The 20,344-nt window shown below is 39.9% G+C and overlaps 1 protein-coding gene across 2 annotated transcripts in view; it reads right to left on the bottom strand.

Annotated features, from left to right (window-relative positions):
* The window catches only part of LOC143185708 (fibroblast growth factor 18), a 150,848-nt gene that overhangs the window by 61,930 nt on the left and 68,574 nt on the right, over positions 1 to 20,344 (bottom strand). The window contains exon 1 of one of the 2 annotated variants that reach the window (XM_076388916.1): positions 15,135 to 15,267. The exons of the other annotated variant lie outside the window; for it this stretch is intronic. Within the exon in view, the coding sequence (XP_076245031.1) occupies positions 15,135 to 15,136 (2 nt within the window). The 5' untranslated portion in view covers positions 15,137 to 15,267. Of the gene's footprint in view, positions 1 to 15,134; positions 15,268 to 20,344 lie in introns of those variants that run through there. 2 annotated transcript variants of the gene reach the window in all.

Genomic DNA, 20,344 nt, shown 5'->3' on the forward strand with positions numbered 1-20,344 from the left:
AAAACATCGTCATCTATGTACATAGGCACTTAGTGTAGTTCCTAGTTTCGTATGTACGTACATTTTTTCCTTAAAATGCTTATAAATTTATTATTTATTGTTATTGTATATCAGTTACTCATTGCACCTTTCTACTAGTAGAAAGTAGAATAACAAGAAGTATTTTTTAATTGATTTCAAGAAAAGATACCTAGTTTTTATAAAAGACAAAAATCGGAGAAAATGTGCTCAGTATACACTACCCCTTTTAAGGTCATTCAATTTTTATGACATCATTTATGTACATTATATTCTTAAGAATCCGTAGAATTTTGTTTAAGGTATGATATAACAGCACAAATCTCATATTTTCACGTATTATTTAGAGTTCCTATTGTTCAACCAATTAAACTATAACATGAGTATAGCTATCTTTAAAGTAAGTGCGAACTACATTAACATCATGACATATTCTGTCATATGGAGTTAACAGTACGTGATGAGGAAGTACGTATCAATGTTATCTTACGCCAAATAATTATAGCTACGCACTACTAACAAACTGAATAAATAATTATAGTTGGGTATTGAGTTACTTGAAAATAATACCCTTTATTAACAACTTGCGCTTACACCAAAATCATATCATTATTGTTTTCTAAACATGAAATCATGTCCCACCAGTAAATCATTAAATATACAAAGAAGCTTGTAAAATATAAGATACTTGGAAACCCAAGTTTAGACTGCACATGACGAACACGGTCAAGTTCCAAGTATTGCTCTGGTCACCCCATAATCGATAAGGGATCGTTAACAGAAACTAATCCGCATAGACGCAAACTCGTGCATTTTTTAAGACCCTGTAGGCCCTATGTAGGGGGTCGACGTCACCGTAAGTCGATATCTGCAGCTCAAATGTCTTGGTTTGATCCGTGTTTCGCGCTAGCTCTACTTCGAAGTGTGTACCTTGTGATTCCATATTGCAACAAAAATAAAACATTTCGTGCCTTTATTACTGTCACTTTCTCGTAAAACTCGAAGAATTACATTACACAACTTTTCTATTTTAAATTAAATTTGTATGAAGTAATTTGATTTTTAAAGAATATTATATTTATTTTAAAATAATACTGAATGAAAAGAAAAATGAAAACATGATAACCATTAGTAATTCTAACGTTGACAGATAACAAATCTAGCTCCAAGAATATCTGCTCTATCGAAAGTAAAACAGTATAAAAACAGAACAGATGTTCAAGTACTTTTTAATCCCTCATTTCATAATTTAAAGACACGTAGGATTATTCATTATTTTCCCCAAATCTTCGAAATAAGAGTAAAATATCACGATCATAAAGCAAAACGACAGCAGGTGCAAACGAAAGTCTGCAGACGAGTGTCCAGATGATAGTTCAACACTGCTGTCTGCTGAGATAACCGAAGTCAGGTCAATCGTCTCGCTGCCAATGTGACGCTGCACGATTCTCGATAATACTGATAGGACTGAATTCCGACATCGATCTTCCTTTAAATATTTAGCTTCCCGATCACTGACCCGTCTCAACCGAGCCGTCATTGTGAACGCGACATTCTGATCACGTGGGCTCAGCTCCAGCACCGCGATGCAATAGCTGCAGCAGCAACAACTGCAGCAGGAGCAGCGGTTCTGTGTAGCTGACTAAGTCATGCCTGGCTTTACCACCGAAAGAATACGATAACGTGTACGCCGCGTTATCGCGGCCATATCGCATTTCCAATCGAGACGATTCGTGATACCAGCGCGTGTCTGCGTGCGACGAAATTCCAGCTTCCCTTCTGGGTTATTTCGTCTCTGCGTTGGAGTTACAAGTTTACACTTCAGATAATGTTTCTGCATATTTGATAATACCTTTTGTTAGAGTATAGAAGACATTAGGCTTTTTCATTTATTTATTGGGGGTTTAAAACTGACGTTTCGTTTGATAGAGTTAATGATTGGTGACTTTAGTTTAGTGACTACTTTGATGAATTGTTGATTCTACCTTATTGAGTTGCGAAAAATATTTGATTATGGTGCTAACCAAATTATAGAATATTTCACTACTGTTTTTGAAGTAAGTCTCTTTTATTTCAGAAATAAATTTCCTTCTGATAAATTGGATAAGTACAATATACAATTTTCTTTATTATATTATTATAATATAGAATTCCACAACTCTCTAGCTTCCTTAATTTTCTCTAAACATTTAATTCATTAATCTTTATGTTTACTTAGAATCAATTTGACTTAACTCATAACTGCAATCTTTTATGTTTTTTCTTCATAAGAATTCAAATTATATAAAACTTGCTAACTTTTAGTAGTAATATTCAAAACAGATTTTCATATAAAAATTCACATGAATGGAATCATACTCACATGTAATAGTTACTTGAGCAGGACACAAATGTTAAAAATGTAAATTATTTTACCAACATAAATTTTCAATAAGCGAAAAATGTACAGAAAAAGTTATTCAGCTAGAACAAAAAGCAGTTACTAATTGAGATACTTCAGAGTCAGACACTTCAATTGAAGCACAATTTCTTCCTAGCACCCAATATTTACGACCAATCTCAAACGTCAATTCTCCTAACATGTCCACAGCACAAAAAAGAAAATTCCTTACACCAACATAACACTAAAAGTTACCAGAACGCATAGAAATTGCGATCAGCAGACAATTTTCCGCTTGCGTTGCAGAGTTGCGACAAGAGCCAGCATAAGTTTCGATTCCTCCAGCGTGCACGAGCCAGGAAGCACAGAACTAAAAGCACAACTTTCCACACGGCCGAAGTACCGCGCGGAATGCGCATTTACATGCGCGGTTAAAACTGTTCGGACGTAAGGGGTCTGTCTCGCGGCATTTTTCTCTTACACCAAGGAAGCGGTAGCAGTATCAACAACCGCGCCAACGACTGGAATCTCTCTCGGTAGGACCGTTCTACCACGAGTTACGTGACACGGCGACCAGAGTTCGACGCCCCGCTTTCGGGGGCGGCGATCGAAACGCGGACAAAACAAGATGCGAGGTGCTTGCGACAAGTCAGCAGAATAAAGTTTTCCCGGTGGCGGCGGTGGCGCCCGAAAACTTGGTGAAATTGTGAGTATACCCTGGATTCAGGTTGAGAAGGGGTTACTGCCACGATTGCCCAACGCGGGGGTGGCTCTGAGGGGGCGAGAGGTGGACATCAGCCGAAGCAATACTCTAAACTAAAGTCGATGGTTGCGCCCCATCCAGACAAGAGCACTTGGGAGGAAGGAAGAATAGCGAAAGGAGATCGATTCGGTAAGTTCAATTTGTAAACAGAACTCTCAATAATGGAAAATTGTTACACCCCGAAGAGCAACTTCTACCCATCTCCGGCAGAAGTGGAATGGACCAATGTGTCTGGCAAGTAGATATCTGATCACGAAGTATGACGACCTTCTACGAAGTAGTTACTGACACTATTACGTGGATGCTGCTTCTAAAGGGTGTTCATTGTGGATAAACCTGAGGAGTGGAAAAGTTTGTTGCTTACTCGTGAGGTTGAGTGAAGGATCGTTTATACTACAATGCTGGGGTTATTGAATTCTTGAAGTGATTATTTCTTGACTGTTTTTCCTTCGTGGGCGTGATTATTATATTTTAATATGGATATTTAGCATATTATGACAGTTATTATGAAATGGCTTAATTTGTTATAAGTTTTTAGCTACATCCCCTTAAAAGGGTTAATTGAAGTATTCAGCTCGATGAATTCTACAAATTACACAGATTTTTCAAAAATTAAAAATGATTTGTCAGTACATAGATGCGTATTTAACGATGGAGAAAGTGGCATGGATCACTTGCTATGATGAAAAGAAATGTCTACAACTTGTTCTGTAACACAGATTGTGTCTTATACTCTAACAAAGATCTATTACCAGTTCGATGAGTCCCTGACTTGAAAGAAGCATGTAGGCCCAATCGTTGGTTGTATTACTAACAATGCATCAGTGTTACAGTGCAAGGTACTTTTCACTTCTCTGTACTAATAATCCTTATTCACTTGCTTCGAAGAATCATACTGAAATATTCAGTAGTCAATTCTGAAACAGCTTGTAAAGCTTCTATTACTACAATTTGATATCATCCATCGTGTAGTAGACGCTTTAATTAGTCGACATGAAACGATTTTAATAATCAACGGTATAATTAAATATGGGAACGAAGAAAAAGGGCAAAATCATGGATAAAGAGTAGAGAGAGTTTTATGACATCATATATTACTAAATTAACCGCTAATCTCAGCTTATCTCGTCTTTCTTATTTTATCTTCGACGTGGCTGTCATCACTCTTGGCATCCCATTAAACTTTCACGACGTAAAAATTAATTGCCACCAGGGCAGTTTCTGCAGAAGACACTCGTTAGAGGGTCCCGAGATCACAGTGACGTCAGGCATAGTAACGAGGATATGGGGGCCGACTTTCATGTCCTGTCCTCTACCCTTATAGCACGCTGTCATGCATGGTGGTAGTCGATTCATCGAGCCTCTTCCACGACTCTTCCCGTCCCGTTCGTGTTACATGACCGTTCATTGTGATTTACACGATCATTAACGATACCGACCACCGGAGAATGAAAGATTTACGCCGTTTCGGGGGAAACACAGCTGTCTCTCCGAGGATTCTATCGGTCGCCTTGGTGAATGGGGCCCCGCGTATACGAATATTCACAGACCGAGCCATTTTACGATTTTGTCTAGCTCGTTATTCCCCAGGTCCAAAATGGAACTCAAGCTCATCACCGACTTTTTTACCTAGCTCGAATATCGGACGGTTTTCGGATAGTAATAAACCCGCTGCCTCCAACAATTTTATTCCCAGGCATAAATCTATCTTTATGATGGCCTTTCATATAACCTTAATTGAGATATCTTTACAAGAGACGCTTAGCACCAGAGGGAATCTGTAACAGCTGATCGCTGCTGGGACTTCTAGGAGGAGAACGTTTACCTAGGCAACTTAATTGAACTTTTCTCCTCGGGAGGCTTAGAGAGAATGTAATTACAGATGTTTCTACGCAACGAGGATAATTTCTGTCCGCGACGGAATAATAACTGTAAATCGAGAGGAAGACGAGGACGCCGACGGAAGGTGTAACGTGTCACCGTGGTACTCTCTCTTTTCCCACTCTGCGGGCCCACTCTTTTCACTGCTGTCCCTCTCAGTGGATCGTCTCGCGTCCATGGACCAGGCTGATTGACTTTTTAATTGAACCACCGCGCATGGCAATTACTTGCCTCCCCTCTGTCCCTCGAACGCGTGCTTTGCCCGCACGAAACATCGTTCGTTCTCTCCGTGGCATTATTCAATACGCTTTGCCACAATCATCCACTTTGCGCGTCTGATGCTACCAGAGAACTTGCTCGTTGGGATGTGTCGTAGAAGGAACGAACAAACGGTTCAGCTGAGAATTATTGGGGTCGATGGATGTCGAAAATTAAATAGTTTTGCGAAACTTTAACGACACAAGCAGATGAGAAATTTAGTGGATCCTTTGAGGATCCTAAAGAAGGCGAAAGTGGCGCTTTAGTTGGTTATTAAGGACTCGTGGCGTGCTGTGGATTATAATATACGGCTGAGAAGATAAATCATTTGGCTGTATACGATACCTTCTCGTAAGTATAATGAAATGTATAGAGCATAATTTTATACACAGTTAAACTATAATTATGTGATGTACCCTGGTATTAAAACTATTCGCTCTAAGGAATTCCTTTCGTTTTTTGCGTGCGTTGTTTTCATATTTTATGTGCTAATTTTATGTGTCAAATTTTTGCTTCCGAAGAAACATATATTGGTTTGGAAGCTTAATTTAAGGTTATTTAATGTTGATTTCGATTTCAATTAATTGTTTAAAAAATGGATATTAATTTTCAAGAAGACATCATTTCAGAATACTGATGGAAAAAATAGAGAATAATTAGTATTAAGTGTTAAACGAAAACTCGATTATTTAAACATTTTTATATTTGGATTTCCTGAATGTAACTCTCAACTCATACACTGCCAACATCATAACATAAATCATTTACAATAATATAGAATATTCACAACCTTTTAATTCATAAAGCTCTGTAAATTCATAGATATTTTTCATAGTAAACATTACAAATTAAATTAATATAAAAATAGTAAACTCACCCATACAGCAAATAGTGAATCACTAAAAATATATTTCAATTTGAGAACTAACTTGAAATTAAACAATCAACGACCTTATCGTCTTTAAATTTTTAATTACACTAATCTTCCTCTCTCGTCATATCCAAACTTAACACCACCGCTCTCAAAGCAACAGAGCAAAAGATCGATACCAAAGGCAGCGGCAAAACATGACGTACACGACACCGAGCCCCGTGCAAAAAGTTTGCATGAGAAGCACAGTGGCGACGGCAAACGAGCCATTCCACGATTCCGCTTTGGAAAAAAAAGGGGTGGTACATGATCGATTATAAGAAGAGGTTCACGTATTTCTCTGTCGTCTGTCGGGGGAACAATGAGCGGTGCCACGCGAGCGCGTGGGCAGAAAAGGCGAACACGAACGATCCCTATTATTTCGCGAGGGTGGGAACAACGCGGGAGCGTGCGTGCGTGCGAACCCAAGCGCCTCGCATCATCCCCGCTCTCCTGTGCATCCTTTATGCTTTATACGCGTGCAGCCCCCACCCACGCCTCTCCATATGTTTCTTTGCGGCGAAATCTTGGATATTTCCCAGGGAGGCGACATTAAAAGTGCAATAGCCCGATCTCAATGCGGCCTGGTCGCTCGGTTAACGACCGTCAGAAATGGCCGCGTCTTGGCTCGTTTATGCCGACTCGGGGCTAATAATACGAAAAAAAAAGAGACAAAAAAATGGGAAAAGATGCGAAATGGAGGCTGCCATACCGCGCGCGGCGTTCGTGGATCGTTCCGCCACTTCCGGAGCGTGCCACCGAGATCCATCACAATGTGGATCCTAGATGTCGTCGTTCTCTGGAAACCACATTGCAAGATCTGCGATGGTGGTTCATCCTTCCCTCGTACTTTGTGCCTACTGGCGATGCCACCGAATGCATCGATGCTAGCTGTATGGCTTCCGTTGCTCGAGATTTATTCCCCCAGGTTGATAATGTCCTTTACTCGATCCTATAGAATGTTGTTCGAAGTGCTTTGAGCTTTGAAATGTCTGTGGGTGGTTGCTGCTTAGGGGGTGATACTTATCTGTGGAACGTTGTAGAGGAAGTGTGTCTCTGCGTGGGAAGTTTAAATGATGTTGTATCAAATTATGTTTAAGCTATTTAAAAGCTGAGACATACCGTATGTATGGTACGCTATCTATCTAATGTAACCGATGACGCACCATGTGAGGCTTATGAAGAATTTGATATTATCGGACACCACTCAAAAAGCTGTGTCAGAGATAAGCCTGAGTAAAAGTAAAACAACAGAAAAGAAGTAGGTGAAAATAAGACTGTGTTGGGTTAAAGATGGCATAAAAATGTGTGATAATGTCTAGGATTATTTCTTATATTTTTTAGTATTTTTGGAAAATGAATTCGAGGTTCTGGTGATCATTTGACATGCGTGAAAGAACACAGAAGTAAAATGGAATCTTATTCATGGGCTATAAATAGTTCATAGTTTTAGTAGAATTAAGACATTCTATAGATCAGTGTTCATATATTTCACTTGTGACGTATTTTAGTAATAAAATACTGCATTTTTATGGCAGTCAGTGGCTATTCCTTTTTATACCATGCGAAAAGGATCAATTACATATTCACTTTTCACAGCGTGGGCACGAGCCGTTTCATATAGAGTCTATAAATAACAGGTATAATTGAGCGTGTGACACAAGACAAACTATAATTACGAACATTATGTAATAGTGCAAATAACCGATGAAAAAGTAAATATCGCATAGTGTTGAAGAATTTCTAGGGAAAATGTGAGAGGTGAGAAGTAGGTTCGGACAGTAACTTGCAAATTAATTAAAAAAATTGTACGAGTTCGTCGGAATGATTATCTCAAAATAGCCGTTTGTTGCAAGGACTCAGCTATGTCAGCGCAAAATCATATGTGAATGTTCTTTAATACATCACCCCAGAATTACTAAATTTAACACGAATCCATTTTGATTAACCACTAATTGTATTTGAAATTAATCACTTACATATTGCAATAAAAATCACAAACAGGTATATAGGTAACTGTAGTGTAGTATTTCCTACTCCAAAGTAGAATATCGCCTCAAGGCATACCTGATAGTTTCCCAATTAATTTTCCTCATTCAGCGAGGCCACCCTGTACAAGTTAATTACACTTTCCCCGTGAAAACGATAGATTCCGTGAAACGCGAATGCAGCGTCGACTTCCGTTCGAGGAACACCAGATGCAAATATCCCCCGAGCGAGCACATTACTTTATACACCGCTACCTGATAGCAGTGGAAGCATTCAGCCCGCTAGCACACGCCAAGCGCCTCCGACGTTTGCCTCGAGGTCAAAACTCAATCTGACTCGAGAGCCCTGGCGCCCGGCTGCCACGTACCAACGCGAATAAGTTAACTACCGTGAACAGCCAATTGCTCTCTTGCGTACTCCTCGACTACCACCACACGTCAGGCATGCTACCAGTCGCGAAATCGTCAGATAATATTGTCAAAATTATTTGCAGATGTTATCCCTTCGACTATGGTATGCGATTATAAATTTCGATAAAGCACGTAGTTAGGTTCAAGTAGTATTACTGGATTTCAAGATACAACTTTACAGCAATTTTTGACTCGTTCGGGAACTTTTTCCATTACGACACTTGTAGATTATTGGTTCACTGAATTATAGATTTTTGTTGCAGTAGGTAAATGGCATAGCTTCGATCATTAATTAAAAATCAATAGTTTTAACTATCAAAGCACTACATGATTAAGGTAAATTATAAAATAGTTAAGGTAAATAGATTCACATAAGTTAACCTTGGATAACTGTATTCTTCACCATGCCATGCAGTTTATTTAGGAGTTACTTTGATTAAATCATTCGATATGTAGAGAGGTACTCGTTAACTAAGACTGAATTTGGCTCAAGGTGTTGCACATGTTATTGTCGGCTGTATTGAAATCTACAACCTGAACCAACGCGTTCGATTGTGTCACTCTCTCGATTGCTCCCCCAAGCAGCTTGGAAACGGGTGTTTGTACGTATGAAGGGAGCACAAGTGAGTGATACGCAGTGTTAAGTTACTTCCATGCTGTGTTTGCTACGGAACCGTATTCTTTCAAACTGACTGGGATTTTTTCTTTGACATTAAGTCGTTGTTAGAACCATTTACTCCGAATTAATTGAAGAGGAAGAAGACTAATCATGGGGTAATATTATCACATTTATGAGCCAAAAATTCTTAAGTCAAATTGGTAGTTTGTAGTGGTTTGAAGAGGAAACGTGAGATCATTTTTAAAAAATATTTCAAAATTGTAGGACTCAAGTACCTAGCATACTTAATTTAAATAGGTAGGTATGTGCATACCTACATGGAATTCCTTAGAGTGTTTAGATCCACTGTACATAATGGACTCAGGAAAAGAAAGAAAATGCTGAAATACAATGAAAAAAGCGGATCTACTGGTATTAAAGATTCAAAACATTTCATGAGCAGTTTAAGTGAACTAGAGGAAGAAGGTAGACCAAGAGAGACCAACTTTGACCAACAATTTTCTAATACGTGATAAGCTTGGGAAAACACACCTGTGGAATGTTGTATCACTAAATGCTTAAAGATTCCACAGCTATAAACACGGAATATTCCATGGTCAGATGATAAATTATCACTGACTTAGACCAGAATCTTAGACTCGTATCGTGGAGTCCTAATAGAAGCCCTCCTCGATAGTCTTAAATCTCGAAGTCCTAGTTGGACGGATGTAGTTTAAAGCATTGAAGGATCGGGCATTTGGAATTCTGGGATCAGCAGCGAAAGAATAGCGGCAACGGAGGCTCTATCAGGCAATAGGTCGATCGGATGAGCACTTCTACACGTTTAATGTCCCCGAGCAGATAAGTCAGGTAAAGGCGCTCGTTTGTACACCTGCTACAGCCTCGAGAAATACCGATGTCTGTGAACGAGAGCCTTCACTTAGCACATTATCGAGTCTAGTAATTGACCAAATTACTGATAAGAAATTGCCGGTCGATTTCTACGAAAATCACTCCTGTACGCTCGTACCTTGCCTAAGCGAGAAGGCAGCGACAAAGTGCTCGACTACGGAGTCGAAGGCTCAGACGACGATAATGGTAATGGATCTTCTATTAGAACACCGAATATGCCCGAGAGCCTTCTACTCTCTCAGCACTTTCAGTCTAATCGGGGATTCAAGGGACAGTACTCCACGATATTTCCAGTTAAGTGACACCTAAGTGAATTAGGGGCTTATTAAATTGAGGAGATACACATTTCGAAAGAGTTGGTGGAATTTCCTCGTGTCTCACGTTCTCAGATTCGAGGAACGTTAGTGAATGAAGTTTGTCGAAGGGTTAAATTATTGTGAGCTTCTCGTAACTTTATTTTGATTTTTTCAATTGCGAAGTTTTAGTACTATAGAACTGAATCTGTAGTATCTAGTACTATAATTTGAAGTATCACACTTTTTCATCTGTTGTTGAGAAAGACATAGAAATAACTCATATTTATACTATTACATATTATAGGATATTATATTCATACTCATATTTAATACCTTTTCATTAGTTAGACAAATAATATTTGCGTGGAAAATCTGTTCCTTGAATTCAGCTATTTCCTTGAAATTCTAGTAATTCTGTGGGTATAAAGAGAGCATTTCAATGGCGTTTGATTTCAATGTTCTCGTACCAGCACAGTATTCGATATCAATCCGTGACACGAGGCGGATAGTATCGTTACCGCGACCTTGTTTCTCCGATTGGATTGCCCTCGTACTTCTATCGATACTACCTACAGTTTGATATTGTACTATGCTCCAAAAAGGAAATGCTAACATGCCAATTCACTTTTACTAAATATCTTAGAAATTTTTCCATATCTTGGAAAATTCAATCGTATTACAGTAGCAGACTACTACTACTCTCTGGTCGTGTCTGCTTCATTTACGACAATAATAATGCAATAATTAAATATTTTGCATATTCCTTAATATTCTTATGTTCCAATGTATTTCCTGTCAAAAATACTTTCGAGATGTTCGTTAAATCAGAGCTATCAGTATTTTTATAATTTTCTGACAAAAGAATGCAACGCTACTGTAAATTTGCATAACTAGATAAGTGGGCGTACGAAAATGTGAATGCGTATATAAAAACTCGATATCTATAGCAAAATCCAAGTAGCGTGTAGGCTGGCACCACTGAGAATTTCTTTCCTGGACCGGTCTTTCGTCCATCTATGCCAATGGCAATAATTGCACTCGTTTTCTAAAAATCGACCTACATGTATTACTAAAATGAAGACATTCAGCGTTCGTTGCACAGAGTTCCTTAATAAGAGAAATCAAACGACGATATTTATTATCACTGTTTTGTATTCGCCGTTTTGCGATGCTGTATTTTTATAGAAAACATACTGGAACCTTTTAAATATTTTTAATAATCATTTTTAGTTTTCAAAGGTTTCATATTCATGTGTAAACCCCAATTATCCTAAAAAGTAATTAGATTAGAAAGCTTCTGAGTGAAAAAATACTAGATTATCATAGAAGAATTTGAAGGATGTCTTCGTCAGTTTAAGATTTTACTATATGCTTTCAACACTTTCGTCGCTGGTATCGATTAGAAAATTTGTGAAACGGAAAAAAGAGATTCAACAGAAGCGCGAAAGGAGGTTCGGAGTGTTCTCTTTGCGCATTCCTGCAACGTATGTACGTCAATAATGGATCGAAGTGCATCATCGATCGGTACAACCGGATCCATGTCCGCTAAAATCTTTCCTGTGTTCGCTTGTTATTCATATTAGCACACGACGTCGTCGGGATTTGAAATGTTTACGCGCTTTGTAGCGTAGGCCGAGCTTCATCAAATTCATCGCGTCATATTCGAAGAACACTCGCTATCCAGGCCAGTACACAAAAGGAATTTCGTAAGAATTCCTCGGAAATAACGCGACTTCGATATGGGTTAGGATCCATTGAGCGCTTGCGAAGCTTTACTCTCGACCCCAGACAGCTTACTGACTGCTGAAAATTTCAATTACCTAGGAAATCGTTAAAAGTAATCAAGGATTACTCCAAGCGAATATAATTTTCCCATTTGTTATTATCGGTTTGAGCGAGGTAAAGACTGATTACATTATCAGAACATGTGTTTGATACGTATAAAAATAGCCATTGGCCACTCGCTGTCGGAAAACACAAAATCTGGTGACACGTGAAAGGTGGTCGCCCTTTTGTCACAACTGACCTTATTATAGAAAAAAGGGATGACAAAGGTGGACGAAATTTTCAGAAAACTTGAAGGCCTTATTTGTCCAGAAAAAAGATTATTATATAAACCGAAGATTATAAAAGTTAAAGAAGAGAAAAAGGAACCGAAATACTTTTCACTTGTAGTGAAAGTTTATCGACACCAATTTGTTCGACAGAGCACGCTTATCGTTGTCAGAAAAAAAATACAATTAATTCTTCTCGATAATTGATGGAGTATAAAAAATTATCAAGTATACGTAATGAAATAAAAATACAGTTCCATAAAGCTGTCCCAGATAAGTAGAAGGCGATCGAATCTCACTGTTTTTCTGCCATCATCGTCGGTGCTTCTTCGAGCAACCGAGATGAAATTAACCATGAAGAATCCGGAAATCGATAATAGATCGTGCACAAAGACGAGCACTCAGCTTACCCGGACAAAAGAAAGCAGTCACGGCAATTGTATCTCTGATTTATTATCATGGCAGGGGGGAAAGAAAGAAAGAAAGAGATCACAAACGCTTCGCGTCAATTAATTAAACGCTGTTTGGGCCCAAAGAAGGAGGATGACAACGAAAGGGACGAAAAGAAGAAACGAGGAAGAAAGTGGAACAGAAACAAGCGTGGGAGTGAAACGGTCTATGCGATCGTTGCTTAATCGAGCAACGCTCATCCAGAAAGTATTTTAATTGCGCGTTTCACTTATCTGAAATATGTCGGCTTATCGACGACGTATCATCTGATTTTCCATCGTTTCGATAACCACCAGAGCCACGGAAACTCTATCGGTCGGACGTTCCGCATCTCCTCGAGAATCTCTCGCGCTCGCTGACCGTCGCTCGCGTGAAAACGGTCTTATGTTCGTCCTACGTAAAAAAGAGCCGATTAGATCCGAATAAATCGAAAATCCATCCACGTGGCGAGACCATAATTTAGATACGAGCATCGTGCTCGAGTGACACCGTATCGATGCTTCGAAAGTCTGTAGATATATTTATACAACCTTGTCTAAAAATACGCGGGCGAATATTGCTGTTGGGAGGCTCTCATACTTGAGGTTCACTTTGTCACTGAATTTTTATACCTCGCGTTTCAGACAGTATGTAGAGCCTTACATGACCAGTTTTTGTTGCATACAGATTACTCAGTGATTTATTTAAAGAAGAATAAGCATTGGATATTGTCAACGGTGACGACTTCTTCGGCAATCTGAGAAGTGGGATTTAAAAGTGGCAGATTTTCAAAAAAATACGTGATTTGAGGACTAAATATAGTATTTCTCACAAAAGTCATATGTAATGAATGATATTACTATATAGTGATTGATAGTTTGGTACTTTGAATGTTGAAAAACAAGGCGAGTCTAATTTTATCTGAATATGATTATGTTGTGAGAAACACAACATTCTATATCGTATGTATAGATACTTGGAATTTTTATAGATGTATTTATATACAAATTTAATTTTCGCTATTCTAATGCGATAAATCGTTTTACAGCGAATCAATTCCTTTAGACTTTAGACCTATTTAAAAATTAAATAGCTCTTAGAAATAATATTTTTACCAAATTTCCAGTGCAGAGTCTAACAACGAATGTATCAATAGACATAACGAAGACACCAAGCATTGAGGAATAAATTTCAATCTTCATATTTTAGAACGTTTATACTTATTCCTCAATCGAAGCACAATCATTAGGTCGAAGGAAGGTTCTTTTGTCGAGCCATTGCGAAAGCACGATAACGACGCTTTCATCAGTTTCATTCACCAACACCGTAACCGTAAAAGCGTTCCAAGAAATACGAATTGCTCATAAAACATTGACTACAGAAACTACTAAGTATTTCTACTAAACGCAACAGAAATTCCTGTTTTACATAACGCGATTTCCTCGCGGCGTATGCAGCGAGCAACATTAATTTCACATTAAAACGTTTCTTTGCACGGTTTGTAGAATGTATTACCGTAGAGTCCCCAACACTTCACCCCCTGCTAGCTCGAGTACCGTTACCCAAGTATGTACAACTCGGCCGAGTTTTCTCTCGACTCGAACACGCTTTTCGTGTCAACGTTTCAAGGTGATTCCTCTTTTCCCGAGCCAAGGTAGCGTCACTATTTAACCGTGCAAAATTTCAGGTTAAGATAGACTCGGTGAGGACGCGATCGGAGTTGTCTAGAGTAGATCTGCGCGACTGGGCGCTCAAGAGCAAGAGCACTCGTAACCGCTCATGAGGAGAGCCAACACAAAGAATAAGTGACGTCGCGATGTCAGGGCCATGAAAGAGGGTGGTTGAATTGTTTCATGGATCCTACATAGTTCATTATATTCATGAGTTGCACTCATCCTAAAATCCTTACTTTTAAAGAAGCACAGGTGGAAGTAGATGAGTTTTGACTTGAGTACCATGAAACGAGGAAGGAGCTTCTCGATTTTAACTGTACCTGTTTCTACGTGATATATAATTACTCAAGTCTAAGCGTGATACTAGATGACACATTAACCAAAGAGTGACCAGAGTATGTATTTTGATGAGTACAGTACGTCCAAACTCAACTGCTTTCATCTGTAAATCCTGTGTTCCCGATCATTCTCGATACATCTCGATAGTTCTCTGCTCTCCATGAGCCCCCAGTCGCCCAGGACTGACCCAGAGTCTGCGACTACATGCGTGTAAGAGCACTTACATTTGGTTCCGCGTTAGACGATGTAGATAGACGAGATCGTGAAGGGAGCGCGTAATCCGAAGCGGACGTCATCCCAGTATTCGTATGCGAAAACTTTTGTCAACCCGGAGTCAGGATCATTCACCACCGGTCGTCGCGTGCGCACTCGCGACCACTACCACCAATAGCAGCACCGCTTCCACAGCACGGCTATCACCACCGACCGTGTAGAAGAGGCGATCGACAATGGATAACTCCGAGCGATCAACTGAGACGCGCACGTGTAGATCACGAGCCACACGAACGAACCATTCAAGTGTCCGAATATCGTGGCGGAGATGCCGACACCGTGCTCCTATCCGATCCCCTTCGGATCATTTTACTGGGATCGCCGGTTAAATGAACCGATCGAGAAGCAAACACCCTTTCGACGAACCCAAGCCGATCGAGGGACGAAGCTAAGACGGGGTCACTGAAACTTCGCGACTAGCCTCGAAATTAAGAGAAACAACACTCACGTGCTTAAAGTGAGACGCATCCAGGCGCGTTGCGTCAGCAGCGTCGACGCATTGCGTCGGGCTGGCCTTCCGAAGCTACTTTCAAAATCCTTGCATCTAGCGACCCCTCTTTGCGTTAGCGTGCAATTTCCCTCCGTCGAAGTCACTGTCTCACCCACTGATACTTCTCACGCGGATTTCACTCAGCAATTCTTTTATCCACTAATTCGCGTACACACAGCGAATGTTACTCCTCCGACAATGTACGAAACGTGTACTCAATTGAACGGGATCCGTGGAGTACGATTCGCGTCACATCTTTCGTCTAGACACCCTGGTCGATTGGATAACAGTTGGCGGGAGATGTTCGTGCACTAACCCGCGCACTGACAGACGTAAACACTGTGCTACGTTCGATTTCCTCAAACCCACCACCGATCGAGTACACCAGCACGCAATGGAACAGACTCCTCGTTTGCATCGAACACTCGAGCGCGTGGACACGGTCGTTCACCCCCCTAAAAACTTTTCGACGCACTCCCTCACTTGCACGTGATCAGATCCTAAACGGCGACAGTGAGAACGTTGGGGCAGCACAGGTAGTACGAAACCACTGGATGCACTTGGATTCGCGCCAGCATCGTTGCGACGAGCTGGTCGGTGCGTCGCTGGGGATCGTTGGCACCCGTCCAAAGTGGCGTGTCACGATGCTGCGCGAGGGTGAGTTTCGAAAAACAGTAGAAGCGGAGGGACAGAGCTGGGTGAAAGGCGATTTCCCTTGGGCTGGAGGTGAGACACGCACCTCTGGGTGCTTTGCCCGCTGGATTTCCTTCCTCCTCGACTCGAGACGGAGCAAGAGGGTCGCGATCGTTGGTGTGACCGCCTGCAGGCCGGAGCTTGGTGCAGCACGTTGTCGTTCGATCGTCGACGATCAACCACGTACGGGCGGCACGGCGTTGTCACTGCACGGGCACAACTACGACGTAGCCGCGATGGCAGCAGCACAACAACACAACCGTAGCACGACGATATACAATCGCTGCTTGTGAGAGTCCCGGAGGCTCGGAGTCGCGCGAGTCAGTCCCACTAGTGTTCGCTCCTCGCTTACCTGGCCGCTGCCCTGCTGCCGTTGCTTGCCTAGACCGTACCCCCACGCCTCTCATGCCACCCCTCCACTCGTTGCGTACACGAGGCTGCCCCTCCATCGCCGTTACTTTACCCCCCTCTCTTACTACCCCCTCCTCCTTCTCTTCTTTCTACCTCCTACCCCTTTTGTATCGTTTTCTCACTTGCTCTTCAAATCTTTCCTACCTCACCCTCGACCCCTCGCAGGCAAATACCCTCGCAACCCTACCGATAGTGTCTCCCGCTCGAAGGTGCTCGGCACCCGAGAACACGCCGAGGGGTTCGCATGCCTTCCCGATCGAGGTAGTTTTGTTCTAGCATTCTGCGAGTCCAAAAGTACCTGGGTAAAGGGTAGAGGAGAACAGCAACGTTTGGCAACTTTCTCGAAGCTGGTTCAATCCATCATTCCACTGTGACACGTTCGAGATCGAGAGTGTCGATGCTTCTTTTGTTTATGCGTTCATTGACGGTTGCACTTTAGACAGCAGAAGTAATGTGCTTCTGATATTTTCTGAGCGATAAATTGGATTTTTTTTTATCGTGATCAGATTTCCCGCGATAAGTGAGTTGAAAATAACTCTCTGAACGGCTGGATCATTTGTACTGGGATTTCTCCGCGGTCCGTAAAGTATACGATCGAGTTTAATAGTTTTAAGTTGCGATGGCTCAGTAGAATTCAATTTTCGCAACACCTTCATATTCCATCGAGCCCCACCATCGCCATTTTCTTATTGCTTCAGTTTGAACACTAATACATGATCACCCTCGCCAGTTTTCTCGCGATGCTCCGAAAATCGTCAGAGTTGACAGTCAGGCGCTTCGGGAGACCAAAGGCTGCGTCGACGTCATTATCGCGCATTACTTATTCTTGCGTTTGGATTTTTCTTCATCTCGCCGATGTTCGTTATTTTTTTCTTCCATAGAGGATGACGGGCACACGATATAAATTACAGTACACACCTATTGGACATACGCTTCTTCATCGTATTAACTCGAAGTATGACGTGTCAGCGTTACGCAAGTCCAGCCAGTCGAGGTTTATTTTCTCGGGAGAGTCAACCGCACAGTTATTTTAAATATATTTCAATAAATGTTAATGCTGCACCGTTCTCACGCGACAATTCGGCGGATCCGTCGTCGGAAGAGAAGACGGAGGAAAGGAGACGGCAACGAAGTGTTCCACGGAGAGCTGGCTCATCTCGCACGAGCGAGAATGAAACACTGGCTGAAAAAACGTGCCGCCGCCGAGAACGATCGTCGGCCCAACAACGAGATAATTAATTATCAATCGAACCGCGATTATGAGCGACGGGCGTGCGATCGCCAGAATGCCCCCCAGAATATCGCAGGTTTACGCTCGTTCCGTGCAGTCTGTCACTGCGTCGGCGTTGCCAGTGGTGGAGAATTACATTACGCGAGCGACCAGGCAATTCCCTTCTGGACGTGTTGGATTATCACAACGAGAGATTAATCCATTTGTATTGTCAGAGGATGTGAACATATATCTACACATATCTGATTGAATATTTTTTATTCTGGAATTTTTTCAATTTTGGATACTAAATCTGCTGGTGATAACAAAATGGTCCAAGTTTTTGTGTTCTATGTTTGGGAATATTTTGGCTTACGTTTATGCGTGTTAAAAATTATTTCGTTGCTACGTATTGAGAGATTGCAGATTGTGTATTTTATAATATCAATGTTTTTGTTTAAAGTTTTATAATTTTAATCGGTATGTATTATTAGAATAATGGTAATTCTTCAAAGTTATCGATTTCGTCATGCAATTGACATATAAAAAATGGAAGATTTTTATTTTTCCAAAATTAATCTTTTTAAAATAAGACAGAATATTTTAATTAAATTAATATTTTCACTTCTACTTAGATTAGAAACTCAACAAAACGTTGAATATTGATTTGTTAATATTTTCTATTATCAAAATTTTTATATTTTATTAACTTCAAAAATACTAGTTACGTAATCCTCCCCGTTCTCAGTTTGAATTTATAAAATTTTTAACTAACTTTATGAATTACGTATTTATTTAAGCATTATTTGAAAATACTAAATATTATATTATAGATATCGACGAAAAGATACATATTAATATTTTTTTGCGTACAACAGCTCATTTTACGAAAAATTTTCTTTCTCATGCAAGAAAATTTGTTCTTATACGTAAAAAGATTATAAAATCTGTAATAAAAATATATATATTTTTTAACAAGAACTCTTACATATTCAAAGCTTTCAGAAGTTTTAATATTCTTAGTATTTTGCAAGACTAAAAATATTCTTAAACATTTCTCCTACAAAATTTTCTTTTGTTATATAATGCATAGCTTATTTGTGACAGAATACGAAGCACATTCTTCATCATTTTAGTGAAAAAATCTATGGAATAGATACACTTTGCTTACATTAAAGAAATGTGATAGTACGCAAGGTAATGATAATACGCAATCTTGTATGCGATTTAAATTTACGTGCTGCATCAAATTTGAAATCTGATGCAAGTTATAGTTCAGGCAGCGTGATACAGTTTCATCAATTGAACTGAAATAAAGTAGTACGTACTTCTAGATAAAGAAATTGTTAGATAATAAGATATCGTTTATTGTGTTGATTACTGTATCACTCAGAAACTGTATTTATAACTTAAATATAAGAATGCCTTTAAAATAATGAGCTTCACTATTCTTACTTGATAGAAAATAACAATCTTCACAATAAAAAGGAAACTTTTGCTAATTATCAATAGTGTTATTAAATGGAGCTTTTGTATGCATTATACAAATATAGTATATTTAAATTAACTTCATACTGTTTTTATTGCATCGCAATGTTAACTGACTGAAAATTTAAATAGAAAAAAAGAAGTATTTTGTTCCACGGTTATCAATTAAATAAAGCAGATACAACTAATAGAAGTACCAATGTGTATAAGACCAGATACTTGCTAAATTCCACAAGTAGGTACCTATCCCTAAAAATTCTAAAAATCCCTCCTCCACTAAACACACTCCTTCAATCGATGCAAGATAATTGTATTCCAGGAAAGTCAATATTTACGCTTGTGTATCCTTAATTAGTCTCTGTCGGTGCCTCCAACAGCTTTGTCGCCAGACTCATGGAAATTGGCCGAGTCGAAGTTTCTCTCGTTCGAACCTTGTCAAAGATCCTACTGATCATCGCCAAATTCCACTCCAAATGGACTAATTTTTCCTTCGACTGAGGAAGGCTGTTGTGTGAGAAAAATAGAAGGCCTCACAGGATCGTATCTCACGAACACTCTTCTGTCTGCCTTCTCTATCCCATTTTGTGTAACTCACGTGAAATTTTGACATCTTCTCAATAAAATTCGTTTGCTCGAATGTCTATGATTTATTCATTGCCCTAGAGCTACATTAAATAAATAAATAAAAGCTTTGTTAAGTCGAACATGATCTGGCCGAACTTTTGCGAGTGTTCGTACATCCCTGAAGATCGGTACGTTTGATCATTACGAGACATGATTCGTTATCTAGGCTATCTGGCCCATTGGTGTCGAGCTACCTAACGACACGTTACACCGTTTCCGAGCTGCCTCGGAAGAAGCAGAACAAG

This window comes from Calliopsis andreniformis, chromosome 12 (genome assembly GCF_051401765.1).
Source record: "Calliopsis andreniformis isolate RMS-2024a chromosome 12, iyCalAndr_principal, whole genome shotgun sequence".
Lineage (NCBI taxonomy): Eukaryota > Metazoa > Arthropoda > Insecta > Hymenoptera > Andrenidae > Calliopsis > Calliopsis andreniformis.